Source organism: Pleurodeles waltl, chromosome 3_1, assembly GCF_031143425.1.
Source record: "Pleurodeles waltl isolate 20211129_DDA chromosome 3_1, aPleWal1.hap1.20221129, whole genome shotgun sequence".
Lineage (NCBI taxonomy): Eukaryota > Metazoa > Chordata > Amphibia > Caudata > Salamandridae > Pleurodeles > Pleurodeles waltl.
In genome coordinates, this window is record NC_090440.1 from 1,755,818,375 (window position 1) to 1,755,840,835 (window position 22,461).

The window sequence follows — 22,461 nt, forward strand, 5'->3', positions numbered from 1 at the left end:
TGAAAAGTGGGGGTAACCATGCTAGAAAGAGGATGCTTTCCTACAGCAGGTAGTTGTTTCTTGAGAACTAATATAAAACACTGAGACCCAGACGCGCAAGGAGGTTTCTCCATGCATGTCGGGCCAGTGAGCATTTTCCTACAGGCGTCCACTATGCCTTAGGTGGCTCTCCTTTGCAGGAAAAATTAGTGACTGTCGCCCTGCTTTAAGGGGAACTGAGGCAGCCGTCACTGTGCAATGGTAGCCCTATCCAGATAAGAGTTGACACCTACAGAGCCAGCTGAGCTTCCGCCAATGTGTAAACTAAGCACACAAATTCCAGTCTGGCATTTTAAACATAAACTATTCAGCAAAGACTTAACCTTTTACCAAAACACAGTTATTTGAAAGTTCAGCGTCAGCTGTAGGCTCTAAAAATACATTTTGAATAGATGAAAAATATAACATTTAAGTCACATTTTTAAATGTGCGCATATATGATAACATTTCTGTATATCGCTGGCTGATATTAAACACTTGGTCATACTCATGGGTCATTTCGAGGTCGCCAGGGGTTGCAGCTGCAAACCCTAGCTTGCCTCTTGCGACCCCTGGCACTGCCTCTGAGACCTCTGATCTCAGAGGTGGCAGAAATCAGTGCCAAGAACACAGGGGCAGCTCCTCTTTATGGACGTTGCTACGGTCCACTTCCTTGTTTTTAATCCGTTTTTTTTTATCACAATAAGAGTGAATAATACATTATTCAGTATTAGTGTAATAAAAAATGGAGTACAGTTAGCTGGAATATGATCCTCCTTGCTAGCTGAATTAAGTAAAAAACACTTTTAAATGTATGTTGTGTTCATGTTTGCTTGTGAGAGTCCTCCTATGTAAAAGAGAGTGTGTGTATCAGTGAATGTGTGTTTGTGTAAGCGTCTGTGTGAGTGAAAGTAAAGATGAAATGGCGTGTGATGTCACTTCCGCTACCCCTGGCATTTTGGTGAATTGACGTCCATGGTCATACTCTGACAATAATAAATAAATTATTTACTTGTGAAATGAAACTTAATTTTTATGTGTAGTGCATATTCTTTTAGAGAGCGGAGATGCTGGAGGAGGGGAAATGACCTGCCTATTGAGATCTAGAAACCAACACAAATCATGAGGATTTTTACATATGCAGCCAATCCCCTTAATACCATCAAAGGGACCTCACCACCAAGAAAGGTGGTAGGATGTGCACTTGCACAGTGAGGCTGATATAGTGGATAGCTGATTGGACTTTCAACTGCAGAGATCTGTGCTACGTCTGGGGGGGGGGGAGGGGCAGGTTTAAATTCCATTGGGTCTACTTAGCCTGTCACTTATTATAGGTGGATAAAAGAAGTACCATCGAGTTCGTTTTAATAACAATTGTCAGTGACTAGAGGCAATTCAGTTGGCATATAGTGCTATACAGGTGCACTAATTATTAGTAACATGAAGTTTGTGTATTCCTACAACCACCAAGCACTAGGCCGGGTACACTGTGTAAGGTGTCTGGCAGTGCTTAATTTGTGCTTGTTGTTTCCGGTGCGGAGCACCGGCACTTATTTTTCAAGGCCGGCGCTTAATTTTCCGCCTCAAGCATTTATTGCGGTCAAAAGACATTTGAGAAACGCGGAGGAAGAGAAAAACAAAAAAGCGTCACAATGGGAGTAAATAGAAAGCTGCAGGAGTGAGCCGCATGAGCAGGGAGGGGATGTAAATGGAATAAAGAGGCTCGTGATGGTTTCAGGATTACGCAGTCTGAGTATTCAGTGTTCGCACATTTAGCCACGTATTTAAGAGGAGGGCTGTGGGCACCGGCACGTTTTTATTGACAAATTAAGCACTGGTGTCTGGTATCCATTTCTACATAAAGTGTCCCCAGCCCTGTGCGTAGGAGAATGCAGATGCACTGGGAAAGGGAAATGACAAGGGGAGGGTATTCCAGCGATTTCCCGAACAGCAAGATCCTTGCCATCTATGGACCTGGTCCTGGAAAACAATCCCCTGCTGTGCAGCGCAGATGGGGGAGCCCAGTACCCACCGTGCCCCAGTATTCACCCTGAATATATGCCAGGCCTCCAGGATATCTGCCTGTATGACAGGATCCATGCTACGCAACCTGATATACGAAGCCAGACTGGCTTGTGGAAGCATCCTCAAAAGGATTTTAGCACCAAGATCTCTTCAGACTGCATCCCAAGCACAGCAATGAATGCAAAACGGCAAACCAAGCACAATTAAGAAACACAAATGTTCAGTGTCCAGCATGGTGCATGAGTCAAGTAAAACTGAGAAAAAAGTCTGGTATTTCTACTTTCATGGCAAAAGAGAAGAGCTGCATTGTTATATTAAATTTAGAGTTCCTATTTCTTCCACATGGCTCACACTCCGACTGTTAGGACCGTGATTAAGGGAGTTTGAGTGGCATTGTTAGCTTGTCGGTAACTTGCTTATCCTTGTGTCCCTGCAGAACTTGTCCTCCAACATCATCCTTGACCATGGAACCGTGCCGGATTCTCTGATGGTGACATATGACTCCTTGTGTCCCAGGTCCACCCAAACTAAAGATGCAAAGAGGGGAGAGTGCAGCAACGTGAGGATCAATGAAGAGGTACATATATTGTCTTCTATAGCGCTCTTACTTTTTTGGCTGTCCATTTTACGTTCCAGTTTCCCCAAAACCAAGTGTCCAGTTCACAAAACAAAAGTTGTACATTTGTACCTATAGGTGTACAACCTTGCATGGTTACAGATTTACGATTTTCAGGAATTCACGAAGCTTTCTGGAAGTTCTCCTGGAAAGCTCGAATTAATGTGTTACTGTTTGTGACAATGTTAAGACATTTCATCATGCATAATTGTATACGTTGCGCATGTACTCATGATGAATGCAAGCACCTTTTAGGCCTTGATTAACAGCGCAGCTGTCTCCAGATCTTATGTGTTCAAAAGCAAAAGAACTTCAAAAAACACTGAGAGAGAAGCTTTGATATGCCCACAAGTCGATCCACTTTCAAAAGATATGATTGGACAAAAAAAGTTGTATGCCTCTGCTAAAAGAGTGCTTATTGTACTGTTAATGGCTCTTAAAGGGAAGCCATTTATAATGCAGCAAAGAGACTAGGCACTAAGTGCTCCTGTTGGAATCCTACTGATTTAGAATGGGTTTCCCCACAACTAAGATAGGTGCCGCATTGAAATTTAAGGACTCTGCGGTGGAATGTAAAGAGAAACCTTCACTAATCAGTTCCACCTTGGGTGTGGGTGCCAGCCCTGAAAACTCAGTCCGTTGGACCTTACTCAAGCATGATTTTCATTTTGCCTGGCATTCGTTCCAAGTCCAGACATGTATGTGGTGACACAGCAACATGCAGTCATCACGTCGGACCCATTTTGTCTAAAGTATCCTATTTATTCACTGTAATAATAGTACAAGCAAAGCCCAAGCACAGTGACGGAAAATATATATATCCTTCTCCTGGGTGAGTAGGGGTGGGCCATGGCCATGCTCTGTGGCACTGTGGTATCCAACAGTAGACCAGTAGTCAGTGGATGCCCTGGTGCCTGTGCCTTGGGCAGTACTCTATCCACTGTCTGGCTCCTGCATTTAAGTCAGGGACCCGCACTTCTCTGCCTCTTCCTGCCCAGGCACCCAGTCTAGTGGAGGGTTGCCCTTGCCTGTTCAGCCAGTGCAGCACCAGCTAACCTGTGTGACCCTGCTCCAGCCCTAACAATCTTCGGCCATACAATGTGAGTGCTCACAACATCACCAACTACAGCAGTGTCAGCCAGTCCTCTCTCTACTCCGAGCAGGCCCCAACCTGACTGACTCAGCTCGGGACTGACTCTGAGTCGGACTGATAGGCTGTCCAAGTGTCCAACCTATGGCAGCTTCTGTGACACCTGATCCAGGTGTACATAAAAGTGGCGGCCGGCAGCTTTAGGAGAGAGGGGGGTGGGCAGGAAGCACACACACTCATTCTTTCACACACACACGCATGCACATCCATTAACAACACTCATAAGATTCAAACATGCACGCATGCACCAAACATTGATTTTAAAAGATCACACACTCATTCTTTCACACACACACGCCCACACACTTACCTTCAGCCTCGGGGGTCTCAGGAGGGTTGGGACTGCTGCTTTCCCTCACTGGCTGACCTAAGGTCAGCCAATGAGGGAAGGCAGAAGTCCCAGCCTCGTCACAGAGTGGGATGGGGTCATTGAGACTGCTGACCCCACCCTACTCTGTGACGAAGCGTCACTGATTGACACTCGCCCTGGGCGCTTCAGGTCTTAAACCTGAAGCGCCCAGGTCGAAGTCAATGGGTGACGCTTTCCTCGTCACCCAGGGGAGGGCCTCGAGGCACCTTTGCTGAGCCGAGGAGGTCACGCCCATAGGAGCTGTGACCTCCTCAGCCCAGCAAAGTTCAGCTCAGGCAGCCAGGAGTCTGCGCAAATCGTGCATGTCTCACTCCTGGCAGCCTGACCTGAACATGAAGAGTGTCTGTCAGGCTGACCTTTGTTTAGCCTGACAGACACTCTTCATGAGGGGCAAAAGGTGAGGGTGCGTGGCCCCTCCTCCCTAAAGTACGGGCCGCACCTGGTACATAGCCAAGCAGCAGAGGAAGGAGCCACATCACTGCCACAGCATGAGACTTAGGGGGTCATTCTGACCCTGGCGGTCATTGACCGCCAGGGTCGACGACCACGGAAGCACCGCCAACAGGCTGGCGGTGCTTCCTTTTGTATTCCGACCGCGGCTGTGAAGCCGCGGTCGCCCAGCCGGGTCTGGTGGTTTCCCGCTGGATTACCCCCAGCTGGGAGAATCCTCCAGCGCCGCCATGGGGATTCCGACCCCCTTCCCGCCAGCTTGTTTCTGGCGGTTTTCACCGCCAGAACCAGGATGGCGGGAACGGGTGTCGTGGGGCCCCTGGGGGCCCCTGCACTGCCCATGCCGCTGGCATGGGCAGTGCAGGGGCCCCCTAACAGGGCCCCAGAAAGATTTTCACTGTCTGCATTGCAGACAGTGAAAATCGCGACGGGTGCAACTGCACCCGTCGCACCCCTGCAACTCCGCCAGCTCCATTCGGAGCCGGCTTCATTGTTGCAGGGCCTTTCCCGCTGGGCCAGCGGGCGCTCCTTTGGCGGGTGCCCGCCGGCCCAGCAGGAAAGCCAGAATGGCCTCCGCGGTCTTTTGACCGCGGAGCGGCCAAGTGGCGGTTCCCGTTTGGCTGGCGGCTACTGCCGCCAGCCAAACTCGGAATGAGGGCCTTAGTCCACTGTATGTGCCCAGTGTGTGCACACAGCAGTGTATCCCTGACAGCACGGGACTATGGGCCAGATGTAAGGAAGCACTGATCACAAAATACTAGTTGCAAGTTGTGCATCATTAAGTGTAGGCTGCTAATAGGTGTTAAGTATTTATCACCCCTGGGTGTCTTCTTACTTTGCTGACCATACAGGTGTATGGTGTATGCATATATCCATATTTATTCTGACACAGTCAGTGCTTATAGAAAACTCTGTTCGGTTGCTGATGCTGTGTATTGATGTTGGTAATTCTTTCTGTCTCCAATTTTGTACTAAAACCAGTACATCACAAAGAGCATCTCAATGATTAAACAGTTACACCTTGTTATTCTTAAAACATTTATTTTCTTATAGATGACAAATGAATGCAAATGTGATGGGGTCATTTTGTGACTATAACACTGTTTCATGTAATGTTTCCTTTAGATCAGCTTTGTGGTGAAAGTAACAGCGTCCAAGTGCCTCCCTGATCAGTCCTTTGTTATTCGACCTCTCAGTTTCACAGACACACTCACTGTAAATGTCAAAACCCTGTGCGACTGTGAGTGCGATGACACACCGCAACCGGGAGACTGCAACTCGCATGGCAAAACAATCTGTGGCATCTGCAGGTAAGAATTCTTGAGACAATTATGCGGCGAGGTGAACTATGTATTGTGAGGCTCGCTGGAATCCTGAAGCATGAGATCCTGCAGCCCTGCACGCCACAGTGGACACCATTCCTGGTGTTGACGGGTGGTCTAGTAGGACAAAAGAGCTCTGCAGGAGCAGCATGGTGGGAGGCAAGCCCCCCCCCCCCCAGCAGTTAAACCTGAAATCTGAGCAGGGGTGCCTGTAAAATAAATGATATTGGGGTGTATAATGGAACGTACTTGACAGCTCACACCTCTAGGTTGCCTTTCCAAAACCTGTGTATCTTCACTATTTTCTGCAGCTTTCCCTAACTTGAAGTCTGAATGGGCAAGATAAGCTATTCAGTCTTTGGAAATTCATTTTTTGGAGAGAACCTAGTGCGCCCTCTTTGGTGGATGCACTCTAGAAGCCAAAGCTGTGGTCTTGAATTTGTGGTGCCTTCAGTGGGAGAGTGGCAGCTCTCAAAGATCAGGCCTTGAGGAGGTCCTAATTTTGTGGTGATCATATACACGCACTGCGTTAAATTAAAAAAAAAACGTATTGAAGTAGATGTAGTTTTCCTTTTCCCGACATGGGTTTTATTCAAAATACCCCTCAGATTGTGATCTTGAATGTTATATCACGTTTAGCACAAAGATGTATCAAAGTAAGAAGTCTATATCACATTCGCAATATTCAGTGCTTGATTAGAAATACAATATCTTTTTGATTTCTGTCTCTTAATAACCTGATTTTAATGGAATTTTGATTCATCCTTTATACATGTGTTTCCAAATGTGTTCCCTCAACTTTCCTAATATAAAGGATGATGTGGACCTTAAACACAGAATGTCTGTATTCTGTGTTCCGAAGATATATCTCCACCCACCATGTCACCAATGTTAGATTTGCAACGAACAGAGTTAATGTTCAGACCATCACGGTCCCTCATTTGTTATATCAAATGCTCCTCCAAAAAAGAAATAACCATAATTCAACACAAATCCAGTAAGGTCAAGAATTATCCCATCTGTTGCATTAGACTGGCAGATGATCTTTTCAAATAAATAGATCTTCTTTCTGGCCCTCAGTATGGTGGATTGAAGTATATAATGATGGTCTAGTTTGGTGACCCATAGGGTCTCCTCTTATGAGGAATCATTCCAATTTTTAAAGAAAATTGTGTGTATCTTTAAAATGAGAAACTGCCTGACTTTGGAGACCCCTTGGCTGTTCTGCTTATAGACTTTGAAGAGGCTTTTGACTGTATACTGTGCCCTTATATTTTCCTCCTGTTGGGGCATATGGGCTTTGGCCTCAATACTTGGCATATGAAAACTGCTACGTTGTGGCAGCGCACTTGAGTGTGAGTAGGGGGGACCCTATTGGTTTCATTCCTGCTTGAAAGAGGGAAACAAGAGTGATGCCTTTTGGTGCCCCAGTTGTTTGCCTTTGCGATTGAACCCATGGCACAGTTCCTCCAAACTAATCCTGCATCCTGGGCCACCAGGTCTGAGATGTACAAGGATCGGGTATCCCTCTACACTGATGATCCTTTAAGTACCTGAATAATTGCTACATCTCTGAGCCGATCACCTTGGAAGTTCTCAACACCTTATGCTCCACTTGGGACTCTCGTTAATTGGTCAAAGACATGATCATTCCTTGTGGGTCTACCGGCCCAAACAGTGGAGTGGACATGCCAGACAGGCATGATGGTGGCAGAAACTGGATTCTGCTACTTCGGAGTCAACATTCGGACTACAGCAGACTTGGCTAGTGCTGATAACTTGGCCCCTTTGTTAGATGTGAGGTAGGGTGATGTGCAATGCTGATCCTCCTTGCCCCTGTCTTTGCTAAGGTGCATCGCACTCTTGAAAAATGATTACTCTTCCATGGCTACTGTATACCCTGCAAAACTGTCCTCACTATCTTTCCAAGGTGAGCCTGGCATCATTTAACTCTGTTCTCACCTCATTTATATTGGGGGGAGTGGACCTCAGTGAGTTGCTTTTGCAAAATGCTGCAAATAGATTTACGATAGGGACTGGCCATGATCAACCTAACATTTTATTATTGGTCCTCCCACCTACTGTTCAATAATGACTGAATGTATGGTGTGGAAGATGATCCAGCATTCAAGCTCGATTATGGGTAAACACTCCTGTTGTAGATTAGGGGTGATGAGGACCCACAAGTTATTGGTTTGTCCATGTTTTATTAGGTTATAAAGTACATAAGCAAATGTTAGAAAAATATAAAAGTATGAGTTTGTGTTTGCCAAAACCAGGCAATCATGTTTAGTCGAGATCTTTGGCCTCTGTGTCCGCTCTCCCTATAGAGTCTTCTCCCAGCCAGCATTACGCTCCCCCTCAGAAAAGGAAACCCAAATAACAAGGGATCAGCTCAATGTCCAAGGCATTATATGACCTTCACCTGTGCTACCATCACCAAAACGGAGTGTTTCTCTCTGAAGTGCACCCTTGTGACACACCATTCATTTTGTGTAAGCCAAAGTCCACAGATACTTTTATTCAGTGGTGCATGTGCCCTACCAACCCCACTAAAATGATTGAACAGTCCCCAGCACTTGCCTCAGGCTACGACCCATCTCTTGGCCCGTGGCAGTGTGACCCAGGGTGTCCTTGTCACTCTTCCTGCGACCAGGCTGTTTCACGGGATATGGGAGTTCTCGGTCTCCTCGGTCTGTCTCCTCGCTACTCCCTTGTTGAAAGCGTCTTCTCCAGTGGTCCTTTCTTCTTCCATGGTGCTGTCAGCAGCTGCAGGGTCATTGCTCATCGTGGTTTCTTCTCTGGTGGCTCCTCCTTCCAAGCAGCAAACCGCCGTTGCTCTCTTTGGTGTCTCTGCTCCACACTCCAACTGCTTCTCCGTAGCTAAGGCTTCCGTCTTGGATCCGCATGTGTCTTCTCTCCCACATTGTCCCAATAAACACTAGTCGTCCTCCAGATTCTCCATTGATGGCCCGGGGCATGGCCGTCCAATCCACTTGGCATCCTGAAATATTGGAACTCTGTGCAGCTCCTGCTAGTGGCCTATTTCACCGGCCCTGGTGGGGGTCATCTTGGGTCTTCGTTCCTCCTCACAACTCCCTTATTCTCTATGTCTATGGTGGCAAACTGACATTGCATGCTCCCCACCCGAACTCAGTGGCACTGAAATTCTAGAATTTAAAACTTAACAATAGGAGGGCAGACTCATGGGTGCTCCTTTATGGTGTGGCACCCTACTTCCAGAGGTTGCAGTACTGGAGGGCTATTGAGTTTCGGACCTAGTGGGTGTCACTTCCTTGAGGCATGTTGTAAGTGACACTGGGGGTCAAGACATTCGAAGAACTAAGAGAGGATTTTGGATTTCAATGTTACCAGTTTCTTAGATACTTGAGGCTGCAGCACTCTACAGCCTCACCCAATTGTCCATCTTGACGTGCCTGAATGCAATCCCCTTGAAACCAATTTGATTGTGGACCCTCTCCCGGATTGGGAGCAGGTACCCTTTATATATGTCTCTTATAGTCATTACTCCGGACTCCCTTCTCCTTGAGGGAGAAATGGTAAAACAACATTGGCCAGCTTGACGATGCTTAGTGGATGGCGGCTTTAATGGGACCCCGACAGGCGGCGATAACTGCGAAGTTCCACATAATTCAATTTTAATACCGCAACCAAACCTATTTAACTCTGCAGCAGCTTTGGTGTATGAATAGGGGGTAGACCCTGCTAGCCTCCGATGCTGTGTGGAAGTTGGTGACTTTCTGCATGCTGTGCGGAGCTGCGCAGTTCTCCGCCCATATTGGGATGCTATCGACTCCACACATGCAGTGCTTGGCAGCCCAATCTGCCTCATACCCCAAAATGGCCATTCTCAGTGCAGTGGATGATGAATGGTTCAAACATGCTGAGAGAATGCTTGCAAGACTTTAGCTTGGTGATAGCGAAAAGAGAAATTGCCTGTTAATAGAGACAGGCGGAAGTTCCAGTTTTGAGGACCTGGCGAGCAAAAAGTGACCTTTTTTGTGTTTTGGAAAAGCCTGTATATGCTGCATGAGATTGTCTCAGGAAACATGAAAGGACGTGGGGGGGATGGCAACAATTTCAAGATGAACTATAGAACTGTTGAGCATGTGTATATGGAGGGTATACTAATCAATACTAGATTAGTTCTTCTTGAGTTGCGGAATGCCTATTATCCCCATTATGTGGGTGTGTAAAGGATAACAGAAGGCGTGAGTGTGCAATACATATTTTTGTGTTTTTTTTTTTGCAAAAAAAAAGTATGTTAATATATAGTGGACAAAATGGAAGCCAACAGTTCTGACCCTGATATTCTGATGCCCAGTCCTGAAGTAGATACCGGAGGCCATGGGATATTGGCTCTTTTCTCCTATTGAAGGCTATGCCTTGCATAAGCTGATTTTCTTTCCTAGACAAAAGCCAGTGATAAATAAAAAATAGTGTAGTAGACAAGTGGACCTGCATCACTTGAATGGCCAAAATCAAAAATGCCTTGAAGGGTGAAAGAAGAACGATAACTGTGCAAAGTCTAGGGAGACTATTCACCCCCGTATCAAATCTATACGAATAAAGCAATTCAAAATGTTTATACCATAGAGCATGTCCAGCTTTCACGTTCACTATGGGAAAGCACACATAGAAAATGTGGTATTTTTAAAGTTTTGTGTTGTTATATAGCCACCAAGAGAAAGTCATTCATAAGGTGTACAGGCCGAATCACTTGGTTTGATTTCTTGACTTACTGTTGCCCACGTAAAAATGAATTTCCTCTGACTCTTGAAAACCATTCTGTCTCCCCCCATGACTAGGTGTGACGAAGGCTATGTGGGCAAGAACTGTGAGTGCAATACAACTGGAAAGTCCACCACAGATCTGGAAGTCAGCTGCAGGAAAGATAATGGTTCGGAGACTTGCTCTGGTTTAGGAGAATGTGTTTGTGGTCAGTGCATCTGCCACGCCAGTGATGATCCCAAGAAGCAGATCTATGGGGCCTTCTGCGAATGCAACAACTGGAACTGTGAGGTCTACAATGCATTGCTATGCGGTGGAGAAGGTAGGCAATATCGTCCGGTCCACAGCCAGGAAAAGTTAAGCCATCTGTAGGAATCCTCACACATTTAGAAAGCCAGACTCTCGTTCCGTGATCTGTAGTTTTCCATCACAAAAAGGTTCCTGAGGAGACAATGGCTTGGCATTATCAGTTTGCAGAAACAAAACAGATAATAAGACCAGGGTAACAGTTTAATTATGCCGGTGAAATTTGTGTAATTCCTGAAGTTTTTGTAACATGATATTCATTCACTTTCTCAATTTAAAAAAAAAAATTGCATTGCACGATATTGCATAATTTTTGCACATCGGAGAATCGTTTGCCCAGAAAATGTCTCACCGAGAGAACCAGACTGTTGCCGGTATCTTGTGTGACTTTTCTGTGTAAAGTCCCTTCTTGAGTGAAAAATGTCGAACAAGAAACTGGCAAACCACATTTTGCTCTAAAAGTGTATATTTTCCATTTTCCCTGGAAAAATTATGCAATTGTGTACACTCCCACAAATAAAGACTTTCTATTATTCTTGGCAATGCCTTTATATTTTCAAGGTGGTATAATGTGTTTTCACAGTATGAACTATACCTACTCCTCATATTTTGCAACTACAATGGGTTTCAAATGTGGAATATTGTATGTTTTTGAGTACTTTTAAGTGTACGTGCATGGGCAAATCGAGGCTCCGTAGTGTTGCCCTGAACCACCACAGATGGCTTAACTATTGTCAGAGAGCTGCATTGAAAAATGTAATACCATCAACCAAATACCTGCCTCATTTTAAGGTTAACATAGCGGTATGCCAAAAATCTTTAGCCCTCTGGCATCATATGATATGGTGATGTCTCACTGAGAGACATCCTGATAAAAAAAATCACCAAAATCGAAGGGCTTGAGCAGATCCTACCCATTCCACTGTCGAAAAGATTATCTTCAAAGTGATCAGAGACCATTTTTAACAACCTGATCATACTTATAAGTATAAATGGCTTAATTCACAAAAGGCCCCCTCTCACACCGCACAATTGTCTAACAATATTTCGTTCAAATCAATAAAACGTAAGCCCTGTTCTTAATACAGCCTGGAATGCCTTGCCAGCAAAAGAGAAACCTGACCGTAAGAGAACACATGCCGCATATTTTGCTCCATAACAGGTTTTAACAGGCTCACAAACTCTTACACAAGTGGAAAGAAGACAAATCTTTGTGGAAACTAACTTCAGTCCCAACACCTTCTGACTAAGCCAACAAAGCTGACCATATCAAATGCATTAAAACTGCATCAAACTCATGCTGACGACTCATTCCACATTCTACTGAAAATTGGCAGCTATCAACAAATTCCTAATTCACAAAATCAAGAAGATCAAACAAAATATGAGTCTGACCCAATAACTTTTTGACTCACCCTCTGTTGCCTCTCAGAACTGCTTTAAACAGAAACCCATTCCAAACCACTGACACTCAAGGATCTCTCAGAATCCATACCTTACTGGAGAACAATTCCTACATCCTACAAATACAATATAGTCTACATCCTACTCCGCTACACAGTCATTCCCTCTGTAGTTCTTCAAGAATCCCTCAGGAGTCCCTCATGAATCCTGTGGGAGCGGGAATTTAAAGGACAAGCGTTGTGACTGGCCCAGCAGGCTCTTTCTTCTTTTTTCTTCTTTGAAGCTGAAGCCAAGTCACAGCAAACAAAGTCAGCTTTTTGACAGCGAGACCTCTCAAACAGGTCCCGCTGTCAAAATGCGGACTTTTCATCTCTGTTCCCTGCACGCAGGTATGCATGCAGGGAACAGAGATGAAGCTTTGCTCCAGCAACCAGGCAGCTGTTGTTAAAAGCAGATGCCTGCTTGCTGGAGCAATGGGACCACAGGGGAGGCCTGAAGGCTCCCCCCCGGTCCCAGACAGCCCATAAAGAGCTTAGTAAAAAAAAAAAATAGAGAGGGACCGCCGGGGAGGCGTTGAGGCTCCCCTTGCGGCCCCTGATATCCCATAGGGGCATATTACAAAATAAATAAACAAATAGTGAGGGACCGTGGGGGAGATCTTGAGGTGCCCCCGCAGTCCCTGATAGCCTAACGGTTCAAATCTAGGTGTTTCCCTGATCGTTTCCCTCCTTTCTTTTTTATTCAGTTATTTAAGGCTCATACTGACAGGTGACCTTACTCTTTTCAATAGACAAATACATTTGTCTTTTCAATTCGTGCAGAAATATCTCATTATAAGTATATCATCCATCAAAGCCTAAAAACTCTCTATCCCTCCCCCTTTCACTCAATTTCTCTCTATCTTTCAATCTCTTTCTACCACTCACACACCCACTCACCCACTTACACACCCACTCAGACACTCACTCACCCACACACAGCCCCAGTCAGACCTTCACACACCCACTCACAGACCCAGTCAGACTCTCACACACCCACTCACAGACCCACTGACACCCTTATGCACCCACTCACAGAACCGCGCACACACTGATGCACCCAATAAAGCACTGATGTATGCACTCTCACACCCAGACAGACACTCTCACAACCACTCTCAAGCCCCAGATACACCTTCTTATACCTGTTCTCACACCTAGAGATTCTGCGTCCAACTCCTCACCACGCATGGCCAAAGGGTCATGCACAGCATGGGGTTGGGTGGTTAGGGGAGTTGGCCGCAGGGTTTACCTGCAGACCAGGTCTTGCCAACATCCTCTGCTGCGCATGGGTGAAGGCCGTGCACGGTGCATGGTTGGTTGCTTATAGGGGTTGGCCACAGGGCCTGGCCACAGGACAGGCTTTGTGGCCAACCGCCCATGGCCTTTGGCCATGTGCAGCTGTGGTTGGATTAACGTATAGTAATGAAAATTACTACATGTTAAAAAAAACATAGAAATTCACTGAAAAACCAGAGCTTACGGTGACGTTATAGTTAGGAAATAGAATTTAAAAACCAGAGAAATTCACTTTAAAATGCAAACGTTACAGGGACGTTATAGTTAAGCTCACATTTTAAACATACAAAACCATAGAAGTTCACCAGTTATAGTTAGAGTTACTGTAGGAAGCTGTCTCTGTATATACTATATCAAAATGAGATATAGTGTGCACAGAGTCCAGGGGTTCCCAAGAGGCTAAAGTAGATAATAATAATGCTCTCTTTTATGGTAGGGTGGTTGAACAGTTAGGCTTATCAGAGGCTAGTGCAAATAATTTGTTGTACACACAGGCAATAAAGTTAAGCACTCACTCAATTACTAACTCCAGATCAATGGTTTCTATCTAGCAAAAATATGTTTTGGTACTTTATTTCTAGAACCACAAGATTCAGGTTACAGCTAAGAACATTAGCAAGTACGTTTCCAGAGGTCGCTGGTCCTGCTAGATGTGTTGCCTTCTTTTTGCAGGGCTTTAGAAGCTAAAAACAGGCCGGTAGGGCTGGGACCAAGTCAGTTTGCATCATTAGTCTTCTCTGCTGGGGGTCAGCTTAGCAGTCCTTCTTCTTCTGAGGTCGCCAGGAATCTGATGACCTAGGTTCAGGGAAGCCCTTAAATCATGGATTTAGGGGTGTTACTAGAGTCAGAGGGTAGTAGCCAATGGCGACTGTCCCTGAGGGTGGCTACACCCTTCCTGTGTCTACTCCCTTTGGGGAGGGGGGCACAGACCTAACACTATTGGTCCCTGTCCTCCAAACTAAGATGGAGGATTTTGCAAGGCGGGGGTCACCTCAGCTCTGAACACCTTAGGGGTGGTCTCAGCTGAGGTGGTAACCCCTCCTTGTTTTCCCTAATTTTCCCGCTGGAATTGCCACCAAGGGGCTTTGTACAAGGGGTGGGCAGCTCCACTAGCTGGAGTGCCCTAGGTGCACTGTAACAAGAGCCCTGAGCCTTTGAGGCTCACCACCAGGTGTTACAGTTCCTGCAGGGGGAGATGTGAAGCACCTCCACCCAGTGCAGGCTTTGTTTCTGGCCACAGAGAGCACAAAGGCTCTCACCCCATGTGGTCAAAAACTCATCTGGGAGTGGCAGGCTGGCACAGGCTGGTCAATCCTGCAGTAGCAGTTTGGCTAACATACAGGGAACATCTCTAAGATGCCCTCTGGGTGCATTTTTCAATAAAACCAACACTGACATCAGTGTGGGTTTATTGTGCTGAGAAGGTTGATACCAAACTTCCCAGTATTCAGTGAAGCCATTATAGGGCTGTGGAGATTGACTGGTCAGCAGGCAAACCCCCAGCCCATAAACTCGATATGGCCACACTACACTTTCAATGTCTAAGAATGGACTTAGACACTGTAGGTGCATATTGCTCATGCAACTATGCCCTCACCTGTGGTATAGTGCACCCTGCCTTAGGCTGTAAGGCCTGCTGGAGGGGTGACTTGCCTGTGCCACAGGCAGTGGTTTGTGGGCATGGCACTCTGGGAGGGTTGACATGTCGACTTTGTCTTTTTCTCCCCACTAGCACACACAAGCAGCAATGGCAGTATGCATGTGCTTGGTGAGGGGTCCTCCAGGGTGGTACAATACATGCTGCAGCCCTTGGGGACCTTCCCTGTCCACAGGGCCCTTGGTCCCATGGGTACCTTTTACAAGGGACTTAACTGTATGCCAGGGGTGTGCCAATTGTGGGAACAATGCTACAGTTTTCGGTGAAAGAACACTGGGGCCTGGTTAGCAGGATCCCGGCACACACTCAGTCAAGTTGGCATCAATATCAGACAGAAAGTGAGGGGGGTACCCATACCAATAAGGGGACTTTCCTACAGTTATCTCAAATAACTATAACTCATTCCCTAAAGTAGTTATAACTCGTGCCCTTGCCATGCACTTCTAATTACAGCACTCATGACATCTTTGATAATATCATTGACAAAGTGACTGTAACATCTGCCGTAAAATATTTGATCACATACCTGTGCATGGCGAGAGCGCAAATTATAGTTACCTTAGGATACGAGTTATAGTTACTTGAGGTCACTCTAACTATAACGGGTGAATTTCTATTGTATTCTATATATATATACACACACACAAACACACATATATGTGTGTGACTCGTCTATGCTTAATCCTTGCTATTTAGGCCAAGATATTTTGGCAGACTGACAACTCCCGCAGTACAGTCTGACATTCAAATGCTTTTGACCCTTCTATAATAAAGAAAAGACCACAATGTGTGTACCGGATAATGGCGTGCTCCCATTTATGTTGAAGAGCAACTTTCCCAGCTGCCTCGTCCTGCTCACTGTGCCAGCCACTTTTGACACAGTCGACCATAAAGTCCAATTTACAACCTCACTGTGCCCACGGATATTAAGACAATAGTGCTTCAATGGTGCACCTCCTTTCTAACAGACTCCAATTCGTACCAAAAACACTCATTATGACGTCTCTCTACTGTTCACATGCCAGGTTTCCAATCCTGAAGGCTCTCGCTCATGGAGTTTAGCTTGATTTCCATAGTCATACGTTTTCTTTTCCTAAATCAAGGCATGTCCATAGACCAGCATGCAAATGTCACAAGTTGTACTTAAAAGTATCACCTCCACACAGACATCGCCAAACTGAAAATACTTCCTCCCCTCTTTAATATCCCTTAAAGTGAACCACACAAATTCAGAAAGTGTCCTGCACTGTGGTGTGGCGAGCACCACCCCTAGGGCTTTAGGTCGCTCCGAGTCCGAGGCCCAAAAGCTGATGTTAAAACTGACCCCTGGCGGGACTATGGGGGTGATTCTTCCGCCGCCCGCCAAAGTACCCCCGCCAGAACACCGCACCGCGGTCGTCAGACCGCTGCGGTGATTCTGGGTTTTCCACTGGGCTGGCGGGCGACCGCCAAAAGGCCGCCCGCCAGCCCAGTGGAAAACAACCTTCCCACGAGGACGCCGGCTCTGAATGGAGCCGGCGGAGTGGGAAGGTGCGACGGGTGCAGTTGCACCCGTCGCGAATTTCACTGTCTGCAATGCAGACTGTGAAATTCAAAGTGGGGCCCTCTTACGGGGGCCCCACGACACCCCATACCGCCATCCTGTTCCTGGCGGCTCGGTATGGGGTGTCAGAATCCCCATGGCGGCGCAGCGAGCTGCGCCGCCATGGAGGATTCTTTTGGGCAGTGGAAAACCGGCGGGAGACCGCCGGTTTTCCACTTCTGACCATGCCCTGCGGGGCACCGCCAGCCTGTTGGCGGTGCTCCCGCCAACCCTGTCAGAATGACCCCCTATGTCTCTTTCACCTTACTGAGAAAGACATTGATCGGTTTCTGAACAACAAAATCATTATTGTTACTCATTTTCATGATGTTAGCAAACATTGGCAAAACCAATAGGTCTAGTTTATTGTCTGTCATGATGTGATAAGCCTCTATGTAATAACAGAAAGTTCATAGCGAGGCACCACAATACTGGTCGGGTGGCACGCTACAGAAAGCACAGGATTGACTGTTACATGCTTTAAGGCCCAACCCTTAATTACACAAGCTAATCCTCTTGGGAAGGGTTCCTGGGTATGCCCCTTTCAAGACACCCATCCACACCCCTAGCTTCGAATTTTTAAAATGGCAAACAGGTAAATGTGCAGGTCGAACGAGGTTAGTCGATGTTAACTGAAAAAGTTGATGAAGAAAATGTGTCCTTTGCTGCCATCTTGTGGAATTTGAGAGCTCTTACATGCTATTGCCTGAATGTAAATATACTGTATTGTATAGAAATATTTCCCGGAAGCCCATAGTAACCTGAGTGGAGTCGCATGGATTTTGCCATGGGAGCTGAAGGGCATTTTCGTCAAATACTCGAAACATCAATAAGGTCTCCAAATAAATAAATAATGTAGATTGTCAGTCCATTCAAAGTGTAGTTGTGCTAAGGCGCACCAACCTGAAAACAATAGTTTACTGGTGACATTCTACAAAGTTGTAGATTTTCTACTTGTTTTTAGTCCGATTATGATTCGTATATATTATAACAGAAAAATTGACGTAAATGAAACGAACAGTCATAAATGATATTCCACATTCATTAAGAGAATGCACGTTTTAGTATGAAAAGAACACACATTCAGTATAAAAATATAAAGATCCTAAACTAATACGTATCTTCAGTTCAGTGTTAAAAAGCGTAGGATCAAAGAGGAAATCCCTAGATCTCTGACATGCAGCAAATGGGGGTTTGTGGTACAATGCGGCTCGTTGTCATTATACATTCAATGCAGCTCGGCATGGAAACACTTCCCTCACAGGTTCAAAACAGACACCATTCTTATAAGCGTGTACTCTGCAAGGTGCCCATTGTTACCCATGTAGGCAAGCGCTTCAGCGCTCCACTTAGGGGCAGTAAACCCTATGTAAATCTTACAGAACTGTACAATGTTGTAGTACAGAGATTTCCAACATTTTGACTTCTGTGGACCCCTACTTTATCAACACTGGAACCCGGGGACCCCCACTGAATCATTATTGGAATCCAGGGACCCCCTACTGAGTCACTGCTGAATGCTGGGGATCTAATCTGTTAATATTAAATTTTCTAAGCAGCCGCGGACCCCCTGAGGAAGCTTCGAGGATCTCCAGGGGTCCCCGACCACAGAGTGGGAACCACTGTTGTAGTAGAAGTGATGCCTACCTTAGGCTCATGTCACAGACAATGATTCATTAAAATGGTAGGAGTAGTAAAAAATGCATCATCCTTTATTTAGCACCTGGTGAAATTGAAGAGTTGACCCTCAGACCCAGCGTTGGTCCCTCAAATGCCTTGGGCATGGTGCTTAGAGGATCTGAGAATGGTATGCAGTAGAACCAATAGACATTAAACAGTCCTGTTAAGTGTCAGTTTGTGCCACTGCCTTCATGCCCCCCGGAGTAGAAGCAGCGAGGGCAATGCCAGGGACACCCAAGGGCACGTCTAGGGTAGCTCTTGTCTCCATGTTTAACCCAGAGACCCCCAGATTTCTGACTTTGCCCCTGCCCCGCAGTCCCAGACTATCACAGAGCATGCAAGTAACTAACTACTGACGCCCTTATTTCAGTACAAAAGAAACAAAGCATTTTAAGACACATTAATTTGCAACCACTGAAGGGAGAACATAATAAAATTGTGTGAAGCAGCACAACTACGGTATCTGGTGAAAAAGGACAGAGAGGTGTCTGAGAAGCAACAGTGCTTTGTGGACCAAACAATACAATATGGAAAGTACCATGCCTTGAATAGAAGCTTCACTTGTGAGGCTATATGCCTTACCAGTTACTAAAGCTATGTTAAGGGTGTGGGGTTTAATGCTTGCCCATAATTGGGATTATAGACGTTGTGTTCAGTAGTGGCTGGTGTCAGGGCTGAGAGGCTGGGCGGTGGTGTGTTGGGAGAGGAGGGGGAGAGGGGGGGGGTTGGACGACACAAAAAAAACAACGAAAAACAAACATAAAAATAACTTACCTGCAGCGACAGTCTCCTGCTTCTTCCCACTGCAGGCACAGGCTCCCAGCGGCCAGACAGACTGGAAGCCTGAGCCTTCTGTCTCCAACCCAGCAACACATCTCGGGTTGGAGACAGCTAAGTGCGCATGAGTTTGGCTGTCCCGAGACAGCCAGCCAAACACACATGCACAATTATAAAAGTGCCACCACTCCCCCTCCGTCCCCCCTCCTCGATGGCCTCGCCCCCAAGGCTTGGCCCAGCCGAAGTTGAAAAATAAAATAATAATAAACCTTTTTTATTATTGTTTTATTGTTAAACGTTTGAGGCTGCTGGGAGGGAGGGAAGATCAGTCACTGCTGTTTCTTGTCACCATTGACACCCGTATTAAGGAATCCGGATTTCAACCCAGCTATGGATAAAAGAGCTTTTAGTTTGTGGCATCTTTGGGAGGAGGATATCAAATCCTTCAAAACAATGAAAAAAGAGGGATTCACATACTGTCAGATCTGACGTTAGGGCATGAATCACACTATTAGGTGTCAGGCTATTCAACCACTAATAAAGTTAGAAAAGTGGTTATTAAAAGTGTGAGGGAAAAATAATTATTTCCAAGATATATAGGGCCATATTTATACTTTTTGACGCAAAACTGCGCTAACGCAGTTTTGCGCCCAAAAAATTAGCGCCGGCTAACGCCATTCTGAAGCGCCATGCGGGCGCCGTATTTATTCAATGACGTTAGCCGGCGTTAGCCGCCGCCGCTGCCTGGTGTGCGTGAAAAAAAATGACGTACACCAGGCAGCGCCGGCGTAGGGGAATATGGAGCTTGGGCGCCAAGAAATGGGGCAAGTCAGGCTGAGGCAAATTTTTCGCCTCAACCCGATTTGCGCCATTTTTTTCGACTCCCAACCCCCATTGAAATGACTCCTGTCTTAGCAAAGACAGGAGTCATGCCCCCTTGCCCAATGGCCATGCCCAGGGTACTTCTGTCCCCTGGGCATGTCCATTGGGCATAGTGGCATGTAGGGGGGCACAAATCAGGCCCCCCTATGCCACAAAAAAATAAATAAAAAAATACTTACCTGAACTTACCTTAATGTCCCTGGGATGGGTCCCTCCAGCCTTGGGTGTCCTCCTGGGGTGGCCAAGGGTGGCAGGGGGTGTCCCTGGGGGCATGGGAGGGCACCTCTGGGCTCCTTCCGAGCCCACAGGTCCCTTAACGCCTGCCCTGACCAGGCGCTAAAAAACGGCGCAAAAGCAGCTGGACGTCATTTTTTTGGATCCGCCCACTCCCGGGCGTGTATTTTGCCCGGGAGTGTAAATACGGCGCACATGCCTTGGAGTCAATTTTTTAGACGGGAACGCCTACCTTGCATATCATTAACGCAAAGTAGGTGTCCACGCCAAAAAATTACGCAAACTCCATGGACTTTGGCGCTAGACGCGTCTAACGCCAAAGTATAAATATGGAGTTAGTTTTGCGTCGGAATTGCGTAAAAAAAAACGACGCAATTCCGGCGCAAACAGAATATAAATATGCCCCATAGTGTTCTGATTCTGCAGAGTCAAGAGGGGCGGACGCTCCTTCTCTCTGCTGGCAGCAACACTGTGGAATGAGCTCCTGTTGGAGCTGAAAAAAAACAACTCAAAAAACCTGATTAAAAGATGTTTGAAAATCTTTCTTTTCAGGTAAATTCTGGTTTTAGGTAGTAGTCATTTGTTGGTTTAGCGCCGGGATGGTTCTTTGGAAGCAGCAGTTCAGCTGTACAAATTGTATTTCATACGATTATTCTGGTAAGTTCACATGCGGGAGAGAATTTGCCAGGACAAAGTTGATGTGTGGCTGACCTATGATGACAGTTCCAAGGGGGAATGGGAGGAGAGACATACTACAATGCTCAGCAGAGGCAGATGCTCAGAAGGCAAAGACGTCATGGTAAACATAATTATGCACTGGTACTACACACCATTTAAAATGCACGAGTTAGATGCAAAGAAACCTGAGATGTGTTGGTTGGGAAATGGGTGTCCAGGTACATTAGTCCATTTCCTTTGTTACTGCCTAAAGCTTCAGCAGTATTTGTCCAGTGTTCTTGACACAGTTCATGCCATATTTAATACATAGCTCCCCAGATACACAATATTATGCCTGCTGACCAGTCACTCCCACCATCGCTTAGAAGTTAAGGGCCATATGTACAAACACATTTTCCCATAGACATAGAATGGGTAAAACCCTTTGCTACATCTGGCCCTTAGTTTCCTATTTCCTGCTGAGCCAATCGATTTAGGCGAGTGTTGGTGTAATAAACCTAATAAAAAGAGTTGTTCCATGTATGCCAGCCCCCAAAACAGACTCCTCTTTTGCTCCATGATACTAAAATGTACACCTGCTCCGGGTTTCCACTGCTCCGCTTCTGTTTCCATTGGCACCAGAACCATCTACCTATCTTCTGAAAAAAAAATCATATCCACCAGGGCTTTCGAATGTGGTGACACAGATAAATCCTCTTTCGATAGATTGATGATATGAGGTATGATCACAGACCCAGGTTCATCCTGTGCTTCTGCTGCCTTTTAGTGATGTGTAGGCCAGCTTTTAACTCTCAGAAATACTGGGAAGAAGTATGAGCTTTTTCCATTGCCTTCATGGCCAGTTGCACAAGAAGAGGACTGGCCTTTCTATGTTACCCAACTGGTAATGATATCTTACAGTCAAGGCATGGAGTGATCCTATTACATTGTATTATTATGTCGAAAGGAAGAACAAGTGCTTCAGTTCCCCACCTTTATAGCTGGAAGAGTTGATTAAAAGTCTAGTTATGCATAAATTGTTTCATGGATTGAAAGTGTACACACCAGATGATGTGTTTTCACTCAGCAGAGGGGCCTAATGATAAGGTTCATCTGAGGCGTACTTCCACCAGGACACACCAGAGCTAATGACAAGCATGTGCGCACATGGTGATAATTCTCAATCCTTGACATATAATTTCTTCTCAAGCTCTGGTTCAAGCCTGCTTCACAGACCCCCTA

General features: G+C 46.0%; 1 protein-coding gene across 5 annotated transcripts in view; it reads left to right on the forward strand.

Annotated features, from left to right (window-relative positions):
- Positions 1 to 22,461, forward strand: part of ITGB2 (integrin subunit beta 2) — a 487,597-nt gene that overhangs the window by 386,733 nt on the left and 78,403 nt on the right. For all 5 annotated transcript variants that reach the window (XM_069225707.1, XM_069225705.1, XM_069225706.1 and 2 more), the window contains 3 exons: positions 2,480 to 2,620; positions 5,755 to 5,939; positions 10,781 to 11,025. In XM_069225707.1, coding sequence (XP_069081808.1) covers positions 2,480 to 2,620; positions 5,755 to 5,939; positions 10,781 to 11,025 — 571 coding nt within the window. The remainder of the gene's footprint in view (positions 1 to 2,479; positions 2,621 to 5,754; positions 5,940 to 10,780; positions 11,026 to 22,461) is intronic.